Genomic DNA, 23,410 nt, shown 5'->3' on the forward strand with positions numbered 1-23,410 from the left:
AAGTCCACGGTTCGGTATTTATCGCGATATTGAATAATAAAGAAGAAAACAAATTCAAATTTTTTTTCAACATTGTTTTACTCTGAAAATGTTTCTTTATTACATAATAAATCTGATTTGTACAGCATTTTAGTAGGATAGCAGTATTTTAAAGTGTAAACAAAGTGACAGTAACAGACTGGAACAAGAAAACCAGTGTTTTTGTACCTATAGTACTACCAAACAAAGTAGGCATGTTCTTTGTGCCACTGCATCTCACACATAAACAAGGACATTTAATAATCAGACCCTGCAATAAAATAAATCAAGTTTCACTTTAGTTTTTCAAGTAACTCAACTCAAACTCACTAGTCACTCACTCAGCATCATCAGACAGGTTTTTAGGAATATGAGAATGTCCACATTTCCAGGTATTTATAAGCTGGGATGTTTGGGCATTTACAATATCCCCTGCTCTGGAAAGAACTCTCTCGCTTGGTACTGATGTTTCTGGGACAGCAGTGGTCGCGTTAACCGAATATTTTATTTATCAATGACGGAAAAATCTGAAAGCAGTCTGTCATTTTGACAGATTAGAACAAACTCGGAACAGCGCCAACGTTTCCCCGCAGCGAGGCTCTGGTGTTATGCCGTGTTATGCATGCCCTCCAAAAGGAAATGATATAGTTTCCAGTAGCGTGGCGTGGGGAAAAAATTAGGGGAAGCCAATAATACGTCCTTTCTTTTGGGTCGGGGGTGTGGTGGTCAATGTAATAACGTAACCAGATGAGTGATTACAGCACCCGGTATCATTTTACACACATTTGTATCAGATGCAGGAGTTACACACGCCTGTTATCTAACCCAGTGGTTCCCAAACGGTGTGCCGCGGCACACTGGTGTGCCGTGAGGCAAGTCCGGGTGTGCCGTGGGATTTTGTGACAACCATACGTTATTATTGCAATATCCAACTACACAAAAATAATTATTTAATTTACTATATCAGTACTTTGTAGGTTTATATGTACGTAATCTGTGCGACTTGCGCGTCCACATCTCCACGTGCAGTGCTGCATAAACATGGCTGAGTCAGCGATAACTTTCGAGGGGTGGAGGTATGCCCATTATTTTGAGTTCGTCCGAAGAATAGACAGGAATGTGACGGTGAGGTGCAAACTGTGTCCAGGCCAGAAGCTGTTATCCACTGCTGGAAACACCACGTGGTCAAACCTCAACAAACACCTGCAAAGAACACATGCTAAGGTGAAGCTACCGCACACGCTATTTGTTGTTTGTTTATATCACGTAGTCTGTTCTTCTTCTCTGTCTTACGGTTGTCGCCTGTTTTGAATGACAAATACACACTACCGCCGCCGGCTGGTAAGGAAAGTTATTGCCACTCACGCATGCGCAGTTCGTACGTGCTCGGCGAGTAAAGTAACGAGTTACTTTATGTAGATAGTAACGAAGTAGTGTAATATATTACTTGTTTTTTAAAGTAATATGTAATATATTACATTTTTTTAGTAACGACCCCATCTCTGGAGTTAGCGTTCTCTACTCTGGTTTACATGAAGAACAACAGGAGGTCACGGCTCTCTGTTGAACAGGACTTGCGAGTGGCCCTCTCCTCAGTGCCACCAAGGATTAAAAAATCCTGTGCGCCCCGACAGGCACATGTATCTCACAAATTTGTAAGTCGGCAAAATATTTACAATAGCACATGTTTCAATGCTGATTGCTGAAATGTTACATTTATAATTTGTAGTTCAGGACCATGGACCGTGCAGCTTCCTTGCATTGACAGTTCTCTGTGCTGAATTTCTGCTGAGTTTCCTTGCCTCATTTTTTATTTTGTGAACTGTCTGGTTTAAATGAGTGTTGCTGCTTTGATGAAGCCTAATTTCATAAAGTTTCAAATTAATTTCTGAAATATTTCGTTAATAAATATTTCATGAGTAATATAGTTGTCTTTGTCACATTGTTTTTGGCATTAGTAAATAATTATGCACATTTACAGATATTTTACATGATATGAGTGATAACACGTGTTATAAGGGCTATTTTGCACAATAGGTGTGCCATGAGATTTTTACTTGTCCTTTGGTGTGCCTTGGGCACAAAAAGTTTGGGAACCACTGATCTAACAGACAGGTCCGCACGCACTCTCCAGCCGAAACTCTAATAAGCATTCATTCACAAACTAAATCAGGAGACCTTTAACGTTTTACGTCCGATTCGCTCCTTTTTTCCTCGCTGTACACAGCTCCAGTTTGGGCATTGGCCTGTCATCAGATTGTATTTGTTGCTGCTGCTGTAGCGGAAGTTTAGTACAATTATTTTTGATGAAATACTCCAAATCTCCACCCTCCATAATTGCACTTGCTACTTGCTACTTGCACTACACTTGCTACTTTCTAACGGCGGTGAGAGTGGTGCAGTGATGCTATCTATCTTCTATCGATTAGATTTATGATTTGAAAATTATAAAAGTAGGGTAGACATGTGGATATTATCCGACTGAACAAAACGTGCATTTATCTAACAGGTTCGTTTTCCACTGACCTTATTTCGAGCTATTTTCCTAAATCTTATGGAGAAATCCCATTGCTTTTTTGTCGAGGGAAACCGAGAGCAGCTTACTTCCGGGTTTTAGGAGGCGTCACTGCAACACTAAGTTGATGCGGTTTGATTGGATTGTGAGGCAAGGAAAGCCAGCCGCCTCTGGCTTCCCTTGGCATGGCCCGGACCAATCACAGGTTGGCAGGGGCATCATGTGAGCCTCATCTGATTGGTCAATCCCTCCATTTTTTTTCACCAAGGGAAGCCAGATTCGGCTGGCCTCCTCTCGCAACAGTGAGTGCAATCTACTGTTTCACCATAACATCTAGAGGGGTGCTGTTTGTTTCACTCTTTGTAAAATACTCAATGAGAATGGGGGAGAGACGGGCCGGTGTTGTGCCGTAGATTGAAGCCTTGCCGTCGATTGAAGCCCAGTTCGCGGGGACGCGCAAACGTGACGTCATCGCCTGTATTGAGAGTTTGTCTAGTTAAAAAAGCTTTTCTCTCTTTTGAATGATATATTTCCCATCAGATTAAACAGCAAACGGCTGAATAAATAATGTGCATACAATTGCGAGGAGGCTCGTTTTAAGGACACTTTTCAGATAGTCACAATCTTCGTATTGGAACAAACTTCCGTTTTTGAGTGCAGTCCCACTCTGTTATATTCCTCCTTCCTACAGAACAGACAATGACAGGATAATATGTGATTTGTCAGTATAGTCCTATTTCTTAAAACCTTCTCTGTTGTTTAAGTGTCTGATAACCACGAATAGTAAGCAATTATATGACAGTAATGATATAACATATGTCAGACACTGTGTTATTTTCAAGCAAGCCTAAAAGATAATGTGTTCAAACTGGCTTCACTCGCTTTAATTGCTCCTTTGAATGTCATTTTCCTCTGTGGTTTCCTACTCAACACATGTTTGTATTGTAATGCCACTCATATTTTATTTTTTATTGTATTTTAAGGTGACATTGAATGCTTTGAAAGGTGCCCTAAAATAAAGTGTATTATTGATCTTATATCTGTGCCGATATCACACTATTAATGTTCCTTATTTTAGATCTGCACTGTTCTCTATAACATGTTCAGCAGAGCAGGTATTTCTCCTGCCAGATATGGCACCCCCCCTACAACTTTGTCCAGGACAGTCACAACTTCACCAAAATCACACTGGTGCTTGCTGTTCCCCTCTAGTTTATGCTCACAAAAGCATTTCACTCTGGGCCCTGCAGGAACAAAACTAAAGAGGAGGTTCCATATCCGGCAGTGCAGTTGTTAGAGCTGCCGGATTTTGAAGCGCCCCCTGTAATTTTGGCCAGGATAGTCACAACTTCACCAAAATCACACTGGTGCTTGCTGTTCCCCTCTAGTTTGTGCTCACAAAAGCATTTCACTCTGGGCCCTGCAGGTGAAAAACTAAAGAGGGGCTTCAAAATCCGGCAGATCAGGTGTTGGTGCTGCCGGACAAACAGACAATCTCGCCTCCGGCTTCAGAGACCAGATTTATGAATCACACTCTGGTTTAAACAATTACTCATCCATTCAGTTCACATTTATACATTTTCACAAAACAGTAAATTATTTCAGGTCAGAAAAAAATACATAATATATTTGCTACCGTCTTTTGCTAATTTGCATCTTACTTTCTAATGACCTATCTAACAGGAATATGGTCTGTATAATGTGGCTCTTACCACTGAATTTATTTTGTATAACTGCTTTATGTCATTGGGATTCATGAACTTAGGTTATGAAGTTGTAAATGAGTAATACACCAAAATATATTTAAAACTTTTTACCATTCAGCCCCTTCTTTGAAGGGTTGGGTTGCGAGCCACACTTCAAACACCACGCTGTGTCTATGGTTTTTTAGCTTGAGGGGTTTGTGGTCAACAAGTTGAATTGTCCTTGAGTTGAAACTGGCAAACTGAGGGTTACCACTCTACAGTTAACCCACCTGGAAATCACACGATGGGTTTTCCCTGTTCCACCTGTCTGCTTTCCACACTGTTAGTTGTGGGAGCCTTTATTAAAACTACTTTTATTATTATCATAAAAACTTTCCTTTTAAAATGCAATACATTGCAAACGCTGATGCACCACATTTTCCTTTTTCTTCCATTAGATGATGAATCAAAACACAAACAAATGACATTTATAACTACCTTTATTTTTCTTGTTTGAGTCAACACAGAATCCAGATACCCTGGATAAACCTGGCAAACTAACCTCCGACCCAATGATCACGCCTTGGCTGTGGTGGTTAGTGATGAGTAACTAACTACTCATCTTTTTTCTGTTCCAGTGTAACGTCCTACCAGACCTTACCGAGGAACATGCCCAGCCACCGGGCCCTGATGGTTCCGCGGTACCCAGAGGGGTACCGCACACTTCCCCGCAACAGCCTGGCCCGGCCCGACAGCATCTGCAGCGCGGCGGACTCCCTGTATGACCGGGCCCTCCGCCCCGCCTCCACCAGTACCGGCATCATGGTGGGAGAGGAGGAGGTCCATGAGGGACGACACCATGTGGCAGCTGTACGAGTGGCAGCAGAGGCAGGCCTTTCGCAGGCAGAGTCTGGCTATGCCAACAGGTACAGACCACTTCCTGTCCTCCAGGAAGACTAAGAAGGGGAATTGTCCAAATTAGCCTAGTTGGCTAACAAAGCTAAGTGTCTTCTAACACTCTGGCTTTTTGAGCATCCTTGTCATGGCGAAAGCAAATACCACTAGTCTTATATGTACTTTAAGAATTATACTTTAACCTTTCTTTCAAATAGTTAGAGCTGTATAATCCACTTTAATCCGTCAAAAGTGGGATGAGTCAGTGCGTCTGTTCCCTGCGGTTCCACTTTAGGTGTCAGACAATAGAATGTGTCTTCACATTAGAATGTTGCAAATTACGAGTTAAAAAAAAAAGAGTGAGAAGGCATGATTTCCGGATAACGGACCCTTAATTAGGAATGTAAATTATTTGAACCTCTCTATTTTGAAATCATAAACTTCTCCCCCCATTTGACATCCTTCTCTCCTGGTGTTGCAGCGGGGGGGCATTACGGCACTCTGCCCAGCGCTAAGACCATGGGCAACATCTCGGAACACGTGGCACACTCCATCCCCCCCTCACCCTCTCACGGCTCCCTGGCTCTCTACAGCACCCTCCCCCCCCCTCGCCAGCAGGCCCCCCACAACCCCAGCAGCTCCCACTCCGAGGTGTCCTCGCCCGTCTTCAGGAGGGAGACCCCTGACCCCTGGCACAGGACCCTCCCTGCAAAGGTACATTGGCACTGTGGTTTGACTCAAAGATGAGAGTGAAACTCCAGTCAAAAACAGCACTACAAAGCGCTTTATAAAAGTAAAAAAGGGTTGCGTAACAGGCCGATGTAAAGTGGAACATTAAGTAGTAGGGGTGTAACGGTACCCGTACCGAAATTATTCGGTAAATTACTTCGGTACACGTGTGTACGAATAATAACGTTAAACATAAAAATTGAGAACGTGAACAACTTCTTGGAAGTAATCTCAGGTGCTGCGTCGCAGCATTCAGAGTAATTTGCTCACATTGTGTTCAACGCGAGCGAGCAAGTCATTTCATTGGACGAGAGGCATACTATGAGAGCTGGTCAGAGGGATGCGTCAAATGTAGTCAGTCATTTGAGGAACTGTCGAAATAGCGAACGCAGATAAAGTTGAGCTGGAAAATCCTCCAGCATCATTGAAGTCTCCGGTTTGGGAACATTTTGGTTTCGCAGTTACGTACAAGGATGACGGACAAAGACAAGGTGGACCGAACCAAAGCTGTTTGTCGGCATTGTTCAACTAAAATTAGTTACGCGGCTGGCAATACATCAAACTTGCACACTCATTTGAAAAGGCATCACCCGAACGTGAATATCACCGGTACCAAAAGACTGAAGTGCAAACCCAACTCCCGCTAGCATTATTAAGCCTCGACCACTCGCAACAAGTTCAGGACCGAGCCAAAGCTATTACAAACGCCAATATATCCTTATGTTGCCATGTTAGCAAAGCGCTACCTGGCTGTCTGCTACTACCTCTGTCACTAGAGAGGGTGTTCTCCACAAGAGACATTGTTAGTGCCAGCAGATCTGCCTCTTTCGGCAAGCAATGTGGACAAGTTCATCTTTCTTTAAAAAAACATGAAAATACAATGACAAGCAAGTCATAATGTCAAACTGGCTGCTTAGGTGCTAGTACAGTTCAAATACAGATTATTTCAGTTCATCGAAAAGCTGCACCTTAATGTTTATTTTATTATATTTTGTATTTATTTGAGTGAATACATTATTCACAGTTTAATAATAATTTTTAAAAAATATGTTATGTTTTGTGATAATTTGTTCTGCTGTACCGAAAACGTACCGAACCGAACCGTGACCTAAAAACCGAGGTACGTACCAAACCGAAATGTTTGTGAACCGTTACACCCCTATTAAGTAGACATTATTTAAGAACAGCATTATAGGATACATTTTTCTAGATAATTAAAACTAATGAAAATATTACAGTTAGAGTGTCGGGGCAATGGAGAAGCTGCCTGCTTTTTGCTGTCTGTTCTTTTTTACGGGTAAAATTAAATATAATATTGAATGGCTTTATGAGGGGTTTTTATTTTACTTTGTCTTTTCTGGTTTAACAATGTTCTACCTCAAGCAATACATAAATGTAGCCCAGTGTAGCTGCAGAATTAAATTACATTGACATGTATTGAGTAGTGTTAATTTCGTCAGCTATTTTTTAATTTAGTTTTAGTCTTAGTCCTGTGTTAAATGTTCTTTTTAGTTTTAGTCATATTTAGTCACCTTCATCCTGTTTTTATTTAGTCAAGTTTTAGTCGACTAAAAGTCTGAGCATTTTAGTCTTATTTTAGTCGACTAAAACAGTAAACATTTGAGTCAAGATTTAGTCGACTAAAAGTCTGAGCATTTTTAGTCTATTTTAGTCAAAGAAAACTAATTCTTTTAGTCTACTTTTTGTCATATAAAAAACTGTTTGAGTCTTTTTTAGTCATCAGATTATATAGAACATTTCAGTCAACTAGTCTAGCCAAAACCCAATAATTTGTCATTTTAGTATATATAAATAAATAAGATTATATCTTGTCCTTATTTGATGAAAAAACACAGGTCTGAATGATTAAAAGAATGCAGCTTTGCAGAGAGGGATCTGCTCAGGTTTGTGGTGTTTTCACCAGCTTGTGTTATGGCCACATTGCTTCCCTTCTGATAAAACAATTGCATTCGCTTTTTTATCTCCGCCCTCATGTAGCGAAATGGGCCCAATATCAATGTTTCTTTTCTCCCCAAGCAGTGGTGGCTCTTAGACTTTTTCGTTGTCAGTCATTTTGACGGACAGGATCGTAACATTTCCGTCATAATCCATTATTATCCGTCGAGTGCACAATTTATCACTCACTCGCGCTGACGGGGGGGTCTTCGGTTAACGCGAGTGCGACCACTGCTCCCAAGCCCTGTTGTTGCCATTTTATTTTCTGTTAAATAAGGTTAGTTAGACCATGAGTTAGATCCGAGTCTTCCTGACAGTTCACAGTGTGCCGCTGCCCGGTGTAATTCAAATGTACCGCCGCGCGCAGCACGGACACACAGCTGCTGCCCTGCCGCAGCACCGGAAATGGAACTGCTGGGAGAAAAACCGACTATCAGAGATGTAACGTTATCTTTGATAATATTTCGTCTCCTCATTTTTCGTCAACGAAAGTAAAGAGAGATTTTGGCATAGTTTTTATTTAGTAAACTACATTTTCGTCTCGTCACTTTTCGTCAACGATATTGCATGATGATTTCGTTACAGTTATTGTTTACTGCCGTCGGTGCCGTCTCGTCATCGTCTCGTTTTCGTCATGGAAAAAAAGGTCGTTGACGAACATACTCGTCATAGTTTTAGTCAACGAAATTAACACTAGTATTGAGTCCGATCATTGTTCTGCTCCTAACATAGAGCGCATGAGATGGTTGGTCAAACAGACAGCAGTGTTAACCATGGCTGACTGTTTCCTATTGTTACCTCTCGTTTTAATGATGCTCCCTCTTTAAATGCTCTGATGTTCCTCTTGCAGAGTGATTACATACAGTTTAAGGGCTTTGCAATACTTTGGTTTGAATTGGCTAAATTACTTTTTACATTTTAATCCGACTAAGTAACAATCTACACTAACAAAATCAATAAGCTAATATAATACATCTATCCTCCAGTCCACATCATATAATAATAACTAATAATAATTCATTACCATTTTTTCAAGTGTTCCCAAAGCACCTTTACATTACATATACACACTAGTTTGGACATGTTTACGTAAGAGTGATATGAAATGTGTGTCAACGGAAGTTCCAGACACAGTGGACTCTGGGCCTGCTCACTACCCTGCATTATGCAGTATGCAGGTGCTGCATCACAAAAATACATGTAAATACAATACATACAATATCTACTCCTTCGTCCAGTGTGCAACAAATGTCATCATGTGAACAGGGTTTGGTTTCTACTCTATGTGTAGCTAGTTCTCCCTCAGTTAGCTATCCCCTCGGATCACCTGGGGGCCGCTGAGGGGGGCTTGAGGCTCAGGACAGCAGTGAGAAGTAATGCATGAACAGCAATATCATAAGTGGAGTCATACAGGGGATTCTTCATTTTTCTCCTTTGAACTAATTGTACTTAATGAATCCCCTTACTGAAATGAATCCCAGAATAACTTCTACTGTCGATTTCACTCCTTTCTCATCCCTCCCCCCGACAGCACGGCTACACTGTTGATCGGCGGTCCATAGCAGGGGGCGTCCCTCCCCCGTCCATCACCCCTCAGTCCCTGCAGGGCAAGACGGTAAGAGCCCCCCCCCGACACTGAACACTGTGAGATATAATCCCTTGATTTCAGTGAACTCACGTCTATCTCACTGATGTTGTTCCCAGCAGACTCTTAACTGCTTCTATTTTCTCTTTTGTCTCAGCTGGTTAAATGTAATATTGACAATACAGTTGTCTCTAATGACAGTGCTCACAAACATGCAGTGCGATGAGTCAAATTACATTTGCTTTTTAAATTGGAGCAACAGCGATCAAGGATGAGGACTGTATCTCAGTTTGAAGCAGACTGTGGATAATGTGCCTGCAGTTTGATGGAAAACGTTTATCAGAAATATAATATTTATTATATTTAATATAATAAAGAAACCCACTCTCAACCCGTCTGATGTTATAAACTACAGGCCTGTCTCTCTCCTCCCGTTCCTGTCTAAATCACTTGAACGCGCTGTCTTTAAACAACTCTCCTGTTATCTCAATCAGAACAACCTTCTGGATCCGCACCAGTCTGGTTTCAAGGCAGGTCACTCCACAGAAACTGCTCTCATTGCTGTCTCTGAGGAACTGCACACTGCTAAAACTGCATCACTCTCCTCTGTCATCATCCTATTGGACCTGTCTGCCGCATTCGACACGGTGAATCATCAGATCCTCCTTCGCACTCTCCAAAAACTTGGAGTTTCAGGCTCTGCACTTTCCCTCCTCACCTCATACCTGAAAGACCGTACCTACAGGGTGACTTGGAGAGGGTCTGAGTCCGACCCTTGTCAATTAACTACGGGGGTCCCTCAGGGCTCTGTTCTTGGTCCCCTCCTCTTCTCCGTGTACACAAACTCGCTCGGATCAGTCATTAGCCAGCATGGTTTTTCTTACCACTGCTACGCTGACGACACCCAATTAATTCTGTCCTTTTCCCCGCTCAGAGACCCAGGTCGTCGCACGCATCTCTGCTTGTCTAGCTGACATCTCTCAGTGGATGTCTGCTCACCACCTCAAGCTCAACCTTGACAAGACTGAGCTGCTCTTCCTCCGGGAAAAGATTGTCCCACTCTTGACCTAACAATCAACATCGGCACCTCAGTTGTTTCCCCGACTCAGACTGCAAGGAATCTGGGTGTGACCCTAGATAACAACCTGTCCTTCACTGCAAACATCGCTGCTACAACCCGTTGCTGCAGATACACGCTTTACAACATCAGGAAGATACGTCCCCAGCTGACTCAGAAAGCGACTCAGGTTCTGGTCCAGGCTCTCGTCATCTCACGCCTAGACTACTGCATCTCCCTCCTGGCTGGTCTACCTGCATGTGCCATCCGACCTCTGCAGCTCATCCAGAATGCAGCGGCTCGTCTGGTCTTCAACCTTCCTAAATTCTTCCACACCACTCCGCTCCTCCGCTCCCTTCACTGGCTTCCGGTAACTGCTAGAATCCACTTCAAGACACTGGTACTTGCTTACCATGCTGCGAATGGATCTGGCCCTTCCTACATCCAGGACATGGTTAAACCGTACACCCCAGCACGTGCACTACGCTCTGCATCAGCCAAACGACTCGTTGCGCCCTCGCTGCGAGGGGGACCCAAGTTCCCATTGGCGAAAACACGTGGTTTGCTGTCCTGGCTCCAAGATGGTGGAATGAGCTCCCCATTGACATCAGGACGGCAGATAGCTTGCACATCTTCCGGCGCAAACTGAAAACTCATCTCTTTCGACTCCACTTCGAGCGTTAGAACTATTAACGAAGCACTTTTATACTAATAAAGGACTGGCTTACCTAAAGCCAGTTGAGTAGCACTTGAAATGTTTGGCTCTATGAAACCTGATGTACTTATATGATTTTGTTTCTTCAAGGTTGTGTCTTCCTGGTCGAATGTACTTATTGTAAGTCGCTTTGGATAAAAGCGTCAGCTAAAATGTAATGTAATGTAATGTAAATATGAAGATGGTGTCGAATTAGAGACAGCTTTGATTTCACAGAGCTCCGATGTCAAGTTGTTGTTTCCGCTGCGGCGCCATCTTGTATAGTATACTGGGCGACATGTTCTCGAGATACTTTATATATCTTATATACAAGCTCCGCGCCCCTCATATTATACTTTTCTAGTAAACCACCCCTGCTGAGGTTTCGGTTCACACTGTTTCTTGTGTAGGTACGTATGTTGTTCTGCGAGATTGCAAATCTTGATCTCAATGACATTTCCTGAATAAATAAATATAAACTAACTAACTGACCTGGATGTAAAAAGCAGGCTGGGTAGACCTGGGGTAGCAGTTTAGCAGAAGCTAAAGTGCCATCACTTATAATAAACTGCATCCAGATCTAAAAGAGCTTGAATACATCATCTCATAATAGGGAATGAATTGTTCTTAAATGGTTGCCGTAGCAGATCCCTGCATCATGGTGATGATGTCAGTGAGGCAGCTCTTCTTCTCTGTGTGTTGCTGTGGCAGCCCGAGGAGCTGACGCTGCTCCTGATCAAGCTGCGCCGGCAGCAGGCGGAGATCAGCAGCCTGCGGGAGCACACAGTGTCTCAGCTCATGGCCCTGGGTCTGGAGGGGCCCAACGCTAAGGTCAGCACTGGGTGTATACAGAACTGTACGTGTGTGTGCATGCACGCATTTGTGCTTTCCCAACAAGCTGTCAAATCCAAATCCTGTGTGTATTTGCAAGGCAAGGTTCTTTGTGTGAGACTATTCAATCTGACTCTGAATGAAATTGCTTTGGTGTGTTCTGAAAGATGTGTGTTCATCCGCGAGCCAAAGACTGCACTGGTCCACTTCTTATGTCCAGACAGATATAACTCAACAACTGTTCGATTGTCAAGAAATCATGTATAGATATTGATAATCCGCAGAGTAGAACTGATCTATCACTATCAGCAGTTCCCACTCATCCAGTTCAATAGCTTGACATGTACATTGGCACAAAATATGGTTCAGATATTCATAGTTCCTAGGTGACGTGTATGGTCTGCAGACTTGCGTCAGTACCACCAAGTTGACATTATCAGTACCATTGTAAAGTGAAATTGGAGCAGAGATAATGCCCATAGATGAATTGTCTTACATTTGGTATCCTTCTTCCAGAGCACTGGCTAATGGATCCTTAAAAACCTCTGTGGTGACAGTTAATAACATCTCATGTACATAGGAATCGACCTTGGGGTACATATTGGGGACAAGTGCCACAAAACTTATAGACAAAATCAAAATATTAGCCGCAGTTAAAGTTGGGTTGACAGTTGTCTAAATCAGATCATGGTCAGTGAGGGGCTGGTGGGTGAAAATCATAAAGCATCTACTGGATGTTGGTTGAGGAACAAGACACTACTCACTGCAACTTGTGTAAGTATCGACTGTATCTCCGACCCAGGTCACCAGTGCAGTAACAAGTAACCATAGCAACAGTGCAGCGAAACTGGGATTTTCTCTTTGGTGCCAGAAGATCTTCTTTAACACTTCACACAGAGACAGGTTTACTTTAGACGTCAGATTACAGTTTGACCAGCTGCAGGTGTTGTTGTGTTTGGTAAATACTAAAGTCTTTCACTTGGCTCGATGAACACCCCAAACTCAATTTCCTCCTGGAGTTTCTTTCTTGTTTTATTGTACATTATGGTTGGAGGGTTTCATTTTGTTGGGCATTTTGTGGATTGGTGTGTTTATTTATGGGCTTTCTTTTGCATCTGTGTGTGGGAGAGTGTTTGAGCATGTGTATTTCTGTATGGGGACACTGCTCCTGTCCATGCATGGCCCCCCCCCCCCCCAGGCTCCTGTGCTGATGCATCAGACAACATGCAGACTTGCATGTAGTCATGTTTCTTTGGTTGACCGGACCGAACACTTCAAACATTTGCATGTGTTTAGACCTAGCCAATGAAATGCTTGTGATTTGTTATTGTGATATGAGACTACATTCTGTATTAACTGGGATTTTGGATATGGTAATGTGGTGATAGTGTTAAGATGTGGTTTGTTTCCCTTGTCTTGAAGGCTGCATACCTGTAAAGTCATGTATGTTGTTAACTAACTGTACTGCAGCACCTGTGGACAGAGACTCATTCTATTCTCTTTCACATCATAGCCACATTAGTCCTGGGTTTTTATTGGCTGTAAATATCTGCTGAAGGTATTGGACAGCCCTCCATGCGTGTGTGAACAAAATACTTTTGTAGGAGCAGAGAACCCAGCTGCCTCATCATCATCGCTGCATCAACCTTCTGATTCTACTTCTCTTGCTTCATGATAATCAACCCGTCCACTAGTTTTGTAGTCGAGAGACCACCTTATCCGAGACCAATACATTACCAAGACCGGAGAGTAGCAAGACCAAGACTTTAAGAGGTCGAGGACCAAGTCAAGACCTTAAGAGGTCGAGACCAAGTCAAGACCAAGACTTGAAGAGGGTAGAGACCAAGTCAAGACCTTAAGAGGTCGAGACCAAGTCAAGACCTTAAGAGGTCGAGACCAAGTCAAGACCAAGACTTTAAGAGGTCGAGACCAAGTCAAGATCAAGACCAAGGCAGGGCGAGACCGAGTCAAGACCGGAACCAGACTACTATGAATCCAACACTACATGATACACTTACAATATCATGTGTAACATCATAATATGCATTGTACGGTATATAGGTCTAGGCAACAAACAAAAATCAAACCAACCAGGAACCACTTTTGTAGACAAACACACACAGGATGAAGGAAAACCCTTTAACACACACACACACACACACACACACACACACACACACACACACACATACACATTCTCTCTCTCTCTCCCTCTCTCTCACACTCAGGAGTTTGCGTCACTGAAAGCTCGTAAGCCACACACACACTTTGCAACATCTTCACTGCAAGACCGTTTGAGTGTGTGTGTGAACGGCGAGAGGTGGGGGGGTATCAGCCGGTATAGACCAGTGCCCTGTTTACAAACATTGCGGCGCATGAGGGCAAAGAGTCACGTTATTAGTTGCATTTTTTTAACAGGGCGTTTTACATCCAATCACATCCCCAGCAACAGCTGTGGTCTCGACCATGGATGTATAATAAGAACGGTCTCGACCGGTCTTGACATAACATCTCGAGACCTATAGGTTCCGAGACCGAGACAAGACCGAGACCAAATGCGGTCGATACCGAGACAAGACCAAGACCGTTAAATAGTGGTCTTGAGAACTACAACACTAACCGTCCACTATTCACATCTAACATGACTTCTCTGTAGGATTCTGCTAAATACAGTTTATTATTGAATGAGGTGTTTATCCGTTCAATGCCAACCGTTTTAAAACTCTTCCTTTCTCCATCATCTGTGCATTACAACTACAGTCTGGTTATAGTTGGAGGAGGATTGTTGTTATGATAAATAAACTGTGGTTAAGTAGAGGCAGCTAAAACATGTTCCCTGGTATTACTTTCACTGAAAAGTGAATGACAGAAAATAAAATATGTAGTGTTGCCATGGTAATGACCCTCTGACATCACATGTTCTGCCTTCCCTTCTGATGCTATATTTCTTCCTTTTGAAAATGTGCCTTTGACTTCTTCTTCTTCATCCTTTCCCTCCTTGTCCTGTCACTTCCTGCTTCCTCTCTTCTTCTTCTTCTCTTCTTCTTCTTCTTTCCTCGTCTTCTTCTTCTTCTTCTTCTTCTTCTTCTTCTTCTCTTCTTCTTATTCTTCTTCTTCTTCTTCTTCTTCTTCTGCGCCTCCTGCAGACCTGATGTTCTCTCTCATCACCTCCAGAGGAACCTTATTTACCTGGACAGCCAGGTGAGGATTCTGGGCTTCACCTACACCTAGTCTGAGATATGAAACATTTGTCTATGCAACATGCATGCATGACCACTTACCATGACGTATTTACCAGGCTTCTATCTCCGTCTCTGGTTCTTGTTATTTTTCTCCTTTTTTGAAGGGGTACTAGAATCCTTTAATAGGAACACACTCTCCCCCAGTTAAATGAAGCTGTAGCTCAGAGGCTGGTGAGCCTGGGGCAGCAGGTTCCCTCTCTCTGACCGGTTTCTAGGCCTGGTGTGTTCTTTGTATTGGTTTAGGTCATTTAGGTAAGATACAGGAACACACTAGTGTTTTTGATATTTTAGGCCTTTAGGATTTTAATAACAAGCTAACTTGAGTGAGAACCACCTCTTATGCCCCTTTCACACCAACGCAGCTCCCGTTCTAGCTCCGTGCTTGCGCTCTTCTGGTTCGGAACCGGTTTTTCTTTTCAGCCCCCGTTGTGTTCACACCGCCCAGAGCCCGACTGGTGCTGCCGCTGCTGCGTCATGACGTCACCGTTTAAGTCGCTGATTTTCTCCCCAACGGCGCTCACAACAACAACAACGGGGGACTGCGTCGGGTCGATGATCGTGTTGCATTTAATCATACGCAGCCAGATTAAATTAAATAACTACTTCTCCAACCTCATACTTTTCTCCAGAGTGCCGTGGTTCATTGTTTATTAATGTGTTTCAGCGGCATTTACCGACCGCTGCAGTGCTGCTCGTCCACCGGAGTTTATTCTCCCGTTAACTCACGGCGGTGGCTGTAAAGTATTCACTCTCTGACTGTCACACAAGCTGCTGATAAATATACCCCATCCCCAATTCCCCTCAAGTGAATATGTGTCAGTATGAATTGATGTTGTTTGGCATCACAACGCTGTTATGAAAGTTTCTCTGGTATAAAACAACACAATCTCACGACATTTAATCCATTGATTCGTGTTCACCAACACGATTTTCCCCTTTTTTTCGTGTCACACAGAACGATTTTAAAAGCAATGTAATTATATTGGTAGTGTGTTTCGTGCCTGCAACACGTCTTTTCGTCCGGTCGGGTCTTGGAAGTGTGTTATTTAGAAAATAATAACAAATTAGAAGGAAAAAAAGATAAGAAAAATACAGATTTCACTATCCTGAGGCTCTGAGCTCCATTTATTTTCCTCACAGACGACAAAAAAAGTCCAACATTATACGATTTAAAATTAAAAACAATAATCGTGGCTTGATATTGAGTAAGAACATGTTTTTATGAACCACACAGCTTCCGGTCTTCCAAGACCCGACCCGACAAAAATACGTGGTGCAGGCACGAAACATACTACCAATAGAAATACATTGCTTTTAAAATCGTTCCCGGTGAACACGAATCAATAGATACAATTTCGTGACTATAACACGAAATGCCGTGAGACTGGTTTGTATAAAATGGGTGATGTTAGCATAGCAACCGAAGCTAAACTGACTATATTGACTTCTTGTTGCTATCATATTGTGGCATAAGCCGTTTTCTACAGGCACATTTTACCGGCGTTTTTTTTTTATGATTCTACTTGTGATAGTCGGACACGACAACCTGTGCAGCCCATGTATTGATTCCATCCGATAGCTGCTATAATACAAAACAACACTTCTGCCTCTCTCCACAATGATCAATAACAGTGAACGGATGGTCAAAGTAAGGTACAAATAAACAGAATCACACGAAGCCTGGTTAGTGTTGCCTGACTTTATAAAGTGTGTTTTTTTTTATAAGTGTATGGTTGCGTTCTAGTCACTTTGCTCAGCGCTACTGCTTGTTACAACTTTCATTTGCCGTACTCGCCATAAACTGTTAGCTCAGGTTAATCTCGACCCCTCCGACGTAAGCGTGACGTATAAGGTTCTTGCTTCCAGACCGACCATTTTTTCCGAGCTTGGTAAGAACCGGTTTTCGGAGAAAAGAGCCGGCTCCGCTGCGGCGTGAACAGTAAAAATGGGTGCTTATCAGGCTCAAGCTCCGAACCGGCCCTGGAACCGCGTTGGTGTGAAAAGGGCAATAGAGACTTGAATCCTCCTGCAGCCAGCACATGATGTTAATGTATCAAATATATGTGATTTATTTTCATTTGAATCGTCACATTTGTGTACTGATAGATAGTCTTGACAATAACTTGACAATGACAAGTAAAAAAGGTTTGTGACCATGAATGTGTTAACCTTCAGAGCAGGGAACGTGTTATTTCTGCACCTAAATCCTGATGGGAGGAACATTGGCAACATGTTGTTTATCACACACCATACTAATAAACCATTCCAAACTAATGTCCCAAACTGTAAACTAACGGTACTGAAGATATAACGGTGATGGAAACATATCATATAAATTTATATTCTGATCAATCTCCGGCAGCAGAGGTGGTCTGAGGTGCTTTAGGATTTCTGAAATGAAACTCTGACCAGCCGCACACCTCTTATCTCGCTGATGATGATTAAAGAATGTAATTGTTACTTTTGAGTAAATCTGCAATTTTGAAATAAGCTAAAAAAATATATAGTTCACAAAATTGCAATGAAAGAATATTGATGAAAAACCGTAGGGAATGTTGACCCCACTTTCATGACCTCACTGTGCGGTGTTGTTACAGAGGAAACCCATCCCTTTTAACTGAGGGGAAATACAATGATACTTTTCAGGCCCATATTTCATCTTTAAATCTGTCACTGTTCCATGCAACTGTCTATTTCAAGCATTTTCTTAGCAAACAAAAATGTAATCAAACAAATGGATATTTAGAATGTATATAATCCCTCTGAACCCTTTTGATGTGTTTTGTTAATATTCACAGTTTAATGTTATGCGTTACATTTTAGCAGATTAGCTGAAGTTAGATCAGCTAAATAGTTAAAATAGTAATACCCAATTGTATTTACCCAAGGGCAGTACAAACCTGTGATGTTTACATGGCTTTATAAATCAGGATAACAGCAGGAATTCAGTTCAGTATGTTGTGGTGTACAGCTTAGTTATTCAAAATAAAACTGTTGTTCACTGTCCCGAACCCTCACTGGCATTGAACTGTCACTAAATGATATGCAGCAGGCTTATTCAGGAAAAACACATCATGTGACCTGTTCACAGTACGCACCCAGATTATGATGGCAGTTATTTAAATGTGTGTTTATTTTCGGCCTGTGTGTTAGAATTCACCAACCCACAGCTGCTGCATGATTGGATACGACTTCCAAAAGGTCATGTGATAGACCAGACTTTGGATGCTAATTGGGGAGGGGGTTTATTGTCTCAAAGTACAGAGACTCTGTAAGGAGATGTTCCTCTTTCTATAAAGGTTTCATTTGTATCCTCAGTAACTTGCTTCGGAAAATGATCATCACTGTATAAACTATAGGGATTTGTAATAACTTGGTTTATGCACAAACACAGTAACTGTCCTTTAACATATCCAATATCAGATGTCAGATCAGTGAGTAAAGCATAGTGAGGAGAGCGCAGTAAATTGCCCGAGTGCTGTTTATCCTGGCTTTAGTCCTTTTTCAGCTCCTAGACATAAGCCATGAATCCTCAAAGCAACACATGCTGCTGTGTTTTTACACCGTTCTATCCTTTTTCTCCCCGGCGCTCCCCTAGACGAAGGAGAATGAGCCTCTAATCTTCATGATTCACACTATGATCGAGAACTCGGCACCGAGGCCGCAACTCTATCAGCAAGTAAGGTCCTGGGCAGGGTCTGGCTTGAGTCAAGACAACCCATTTTCCCTTTCACTGTGTATCTGTGTTGTTATGTCAAAACGTCATGGCAATCATGATACTTGACTTTAAGGTTAGTTAGGTATCATCTTTTCGTGTTATGTTAAACCTGAATGCAACAACATTGAAGTTTTGAGGTTTTGCTCAACTTAACTTCACTGGATGAAGACATTAACTCAAGAAGCTTGCAGTTTGTTTTCCCTAAAGGGACGACCCTGTTGTTCAAAAAGGACATTTTGGATTTGACCTGAAATGGAGTGGACTCAAGCCAGACCTTTGCTCTGGTAGCCCAGTGTACCCATGTGTTCCCTTCATCTTCACCTTCTGTTTGACCACTTTGGATGTAGACAGTGTGTTCATAAACCCGTCAGACATCAGCAAACCTTCACATACATTCTCTCAGCATTATTCAAAGTGTATATAAAGGTGTTTTTGGTTTCAGTAGATCTCATTTCATTGCTTTTTATTTGAAGCTGTTGGAGTGCCTTAAAGCGTGCATGTTTTATAGTGTAATGCTGCACAGTCATGGATTTCTCCCCTCACTGTCTCTCATACAGCGCTGTGTTGTTGTCATCACTATGGAGACGCTTATATTGTTTAAATGTTTATGTCTTAAAGATTCACTTCTCAAGATTTCCTGTGAGGAATAATAACCCTCATGTTCCTGCACATATTTAGCTTATTTTAGCATGAAAAACTAAAAGCTAAAGCAAACAGCAAGACATTAAATATATATTTTACATATATATATATATATAAATTGACAAAGAATAAGATATCATAATATGGTTGTCCACAAAATGGAAATATAACAAATGACATTGATTGTGAGGTATGTGCTAGGACAACTTCCTGACCAACGATTGTACTGACTCTTACGCAGCGTCCACACGGCGGGGTGCGTTGAAGCTTCAACGCTTCTCTTGCTCAATTTAAAAGTTGAGCAATGTTCTACTTTTGAAGCTTCGACGGAAGCGTCAGCCAATCAAATCATATGCCAGTACAAGCTCTAGCCAATCAAACTGCGTGCTTGTGTGTCCGGGGCGGGAGACTCATGTGATTGGTTGTTGGTCGAGTTTCAGACAAGCTCACCGGCAAGCTTCAACGCACGCCGCCGTGTGGACACTGCGTTAGGGACACTATTAAAGTTAAAAGACAACAAAGATTGTATAGAGCTCCAAACAGATTGTCAGCTCTACTCAGTCTACAAATCAACCTTTGAAAGAGCACGATGATAGATCTGCAGAATCTGCTGTGAGCGTGTCATCACCATCATGCTTTCCTCTCTGAGCGCTGAGCAGGATCTTTCTAGCCAATCATTTATGCCTCTCAAGCTATAACTGCACTATACCCCCTTTGGCCCAAAGTTAAGGTCCACCCAAAAAAAAGGACAACCTTGGATTCACTTATTGTATGCCTTACGAGTTCAGTAGAATTCAGACATTCCAATTGATCAACTTATCACTGCCTATATCAATAATGCATCTACTGTGAAAATGCTGATATTCTGAATGTGGACACGGCACTCTTTACTTTCGAAATTCCACACGACAGTAAACCCAACCAATCAGTTAATTTGATTTCAAAGATCAGAGACAAATGTAAATGATATATTTGTTCTTTTAAAATTATTGATAACAATTTTAAACTGGAAATAATAAAAACCTATTTCATACTACAAATAGAAGGTAGCTAACACAGCCTCTTTGATAATCTATCCAGCAGCCATTTTGCATCAATGTGTACAAACTAGTGCTGTCAAAATTATCGCGTTAACGGCGGTAATTAATTTTTTGAATTAATTGCGTTAAAATATTTAACGCATTTAACGCATGTGCAGAATGGCCCGCCCCATACGTGCCACCAGTGGCAGCGCCAGGGTATGGCTGGGGTAGGCTACAACCATACCAAGAAATGGCTTAGCCCCACCTTGAAAAAGTAAACAAAATAAAGTCTGCCAACTCGCGCGGAGTAAATTGCACAGACTGATTGATTTCAGTAGCCACGGTTTTGAAAACTTTTGTCACGTAGTGATCGTCTTCTCAATAGAACATCTTTGATAACGGCGTGGTGTTGTTGCAGAAAGTCCCGACGGAGAATACTTTTGCTGTAGTGCAGGGGTGCACATAACTGGTACGCAGGTTATGTGTGTAATCTGAAATGCGTACCGTCACTTGTGTCACAAAGCGCATTTGCGTACCGACGTACTTGTGAAGCTTTTCCAGAAGGCGGTTAGATCACCGGACGAGAGAGTCGGTCTCCGTGTGCACAGACAGGGCTGCTGTTAACGTCGGTCTGTACAACGGAATTGTGCCAAAACTACGCCAACCGGCTGCGGAGGGAGACTCCCCCCCCCCCTTCACTGGAGAACTGCGCTACAACAGCTGATCACAACGTTCCCACTCTGTGGTCACGAAGTACTCCACTAGCCGCCGCCCCCCCCCCTCTGTCGACTTTCCTGAAGTACTCCCCCGTTGGTAGAAATCAACACGTAATGAATTAAGACCCCACGGTTTGATGATTGATAGGTGTGTGGGTTGTCTTTCATTTTGACACGCAGAAAATGTTATAATAAACATAGATACTGCATGTTAAATGGATATATCCGCCTTCTTTCATTTATCTTTCCATTCCCACAACAATATACATAAATAAATGGCATATTTTGGAAAATAGTTCGAATGGTGATTAATCATGATTAATTAATTTTTAAACTGTGATTAATCTGATTACAATTTGTAATCGTTTGACAGCCCTAGTACAAACAAATCATCATTTGCCAATCATTACAATGTGAGATGTGAGTAGTTATCTAGTGTCAATTATTTTAGATTTTTAAGATGAAAATGGCTTCATCACAGCTGAGTCTCTCCATCTGGTGACTGACACCCAGGCGTCCCATAATGCCCTGCTGCCTGCCTGCCTGCTCTCAGGAGCCATAAGATAGGGAGAATCCAAAGGAATTCCTCCAGTCAGTCACACACCTCACTCTCTCTCTCTGGAGCCTGTGGGCCCTCAGAGATGGACTGCAGGCTGAAGCCCTCAGAATGTGCTCTCTCTGTGATCACCAGTAGTCTCAGCTTAATACTGAACACACAACCTTCCCACCTCATGGAAATAAATGAAATGAGTGTATTTCCAGAAATCTATTAGTAAACCTTTCAAAGGTTATTCAGTGTTTGTTAGTTGGTTGTTAGTCAGCGCTTTACGCCAGATTGCTCCAGTTTCACTCTTTGTCAGGGTGAAACTCCCACTGTGAGTGAACCAGGGTCATCTAGTCCAAACTAATCTACAATCAGTTTGCAACTCTTGATTACAATAAACAATAGTTTAAAATGTACCCAGTGAAGTGAAACACACATTGTTTGAACTCCTGTTATAGTAAGGCATTTATTATGACGTCCAGTGTGTACACCACTCCTCAGACGATGCTTTCTGGAGGTCCCATCTTCAAACAGCCTCCAGACTCTCTATGTGGGGGTGCACCAGGGTCTCTCAGCTGTATTTCCTGGAACAGAACAGAATAATTTGCTCTGTAAAATGTACTGGAGGATTTGTCAGGAAATGTTATCACTTTGCTCCAGACCGGTAACACTCTGACCCTGCCTGCCCTCATCCATCTCCCTGTGTCCTCATCCATCTCCCTGTGTCCTCATCCATCTCCCTGTGTCCTTACTGGAGGAGGACATGGCAGAATTACTGCATTGCCCCGGTGTGGATCACATGGAAAGATGCTCTTCTGCTACATGACACTGTTACTCTAAAAACACACATTTTAAGAAGCAGTGCATTGAAATTACAGACTGTTGATCAGTAGCTCCTTTCTTAATGTCCGTGTCCGAGAACCTGCTCTGGAAGCTTAATGTTCTTGGCAATTTATATCATTATACTGTTTACAGAAAACATTTATAAAATGAGACTGAAACGACCAAAGCAGAGACAGAACTGTGATTTGGCACACAGTGGAGAATTAAATAACACATATATATAATAATTTTGGGCTTATTTGTATGGTTATTAGGGTGCATCTGTCCTCCCTTTCCTTTTCTCCACATTATTATATTCAGCCACATTATCCCTGGTAACACCTGGGTAAACAGCTTCAAGCTAAATGAAACAGGATTAGTAGGTATGCATTAAGCACTCATCCCTTCATCCCCTGCAGCTGGAATGAACAGCAGAGGCATATGAATGATTTATCTCTAAAAGAAGCAGCATTTGCATCCTCTGTGCATTAGGAATAATTAGGATAAGAAATGATGTTTGAAGTAGCACTTTATAAAGACATGTTGGAGGCTGCAGTGATCTGATGCCCCCTGCTGTCAGTATCTGATGGAGGCTCCGTGTTTCAGGTCAGTCCAGACGACCATAAAGAAGGCTCCTTCATCCAGCGCACAGAGGAGCCTGACATAGACGTAAGACAAGCCCATTCTTCAGTGATACAGGTGATGTGTTTTGAACAAGGTTGAGCATGTGTGTGTATTTG

At 42.3% G+C, this 23,410-nt stretch overlaps 1 protein-coding gene across 1 annotated transcript in view; it reads left to right on the forward strand.

The window, feature by feature from the left end:
- Positions 1-23,410, forward strand: part of LOC117549758 (pleckstrin homology domain-containing family A member 5-like) — a gene marked incomplete at its 5' end in the record, with an annotated part of 91,117 nt that overhangs the window by 47,809 nt on the left and 19,898 nt on the right. Inside the window, 6 exon segments of the mRNA XM_034221826.1 lie at positions 4,857-5,046; positions 5,048-5,144; positions 5,594-5,826; positions 9,329-9,412; positions 11,845-11,964; positions 23,277-23,339. Of these exon segments, the coding sequence (XP_034077717.1) occupies positions 4,857-5,046; positions 5,048-5,144; positions 5,594-5,826; positions 9,329-9,412; positions 11,845-11,964; positions 23,277-23,339 (787 nt within the window).

Source organism: Gymnodraco acuticeps, unplaced genomic scaffold (genome assembly GCF_902827175.1).
Source record: "Gymnodraco acuticeps unplaced genomic scaffold, fGymAcu1.1, whole genome shotgun sequence".
NCBI lineage: Eukaryota > Metazoa > Chordata > Actinopteri > Perciformes > Bathydraconidae > Gymnodraco > Gymnodraco acuticeps.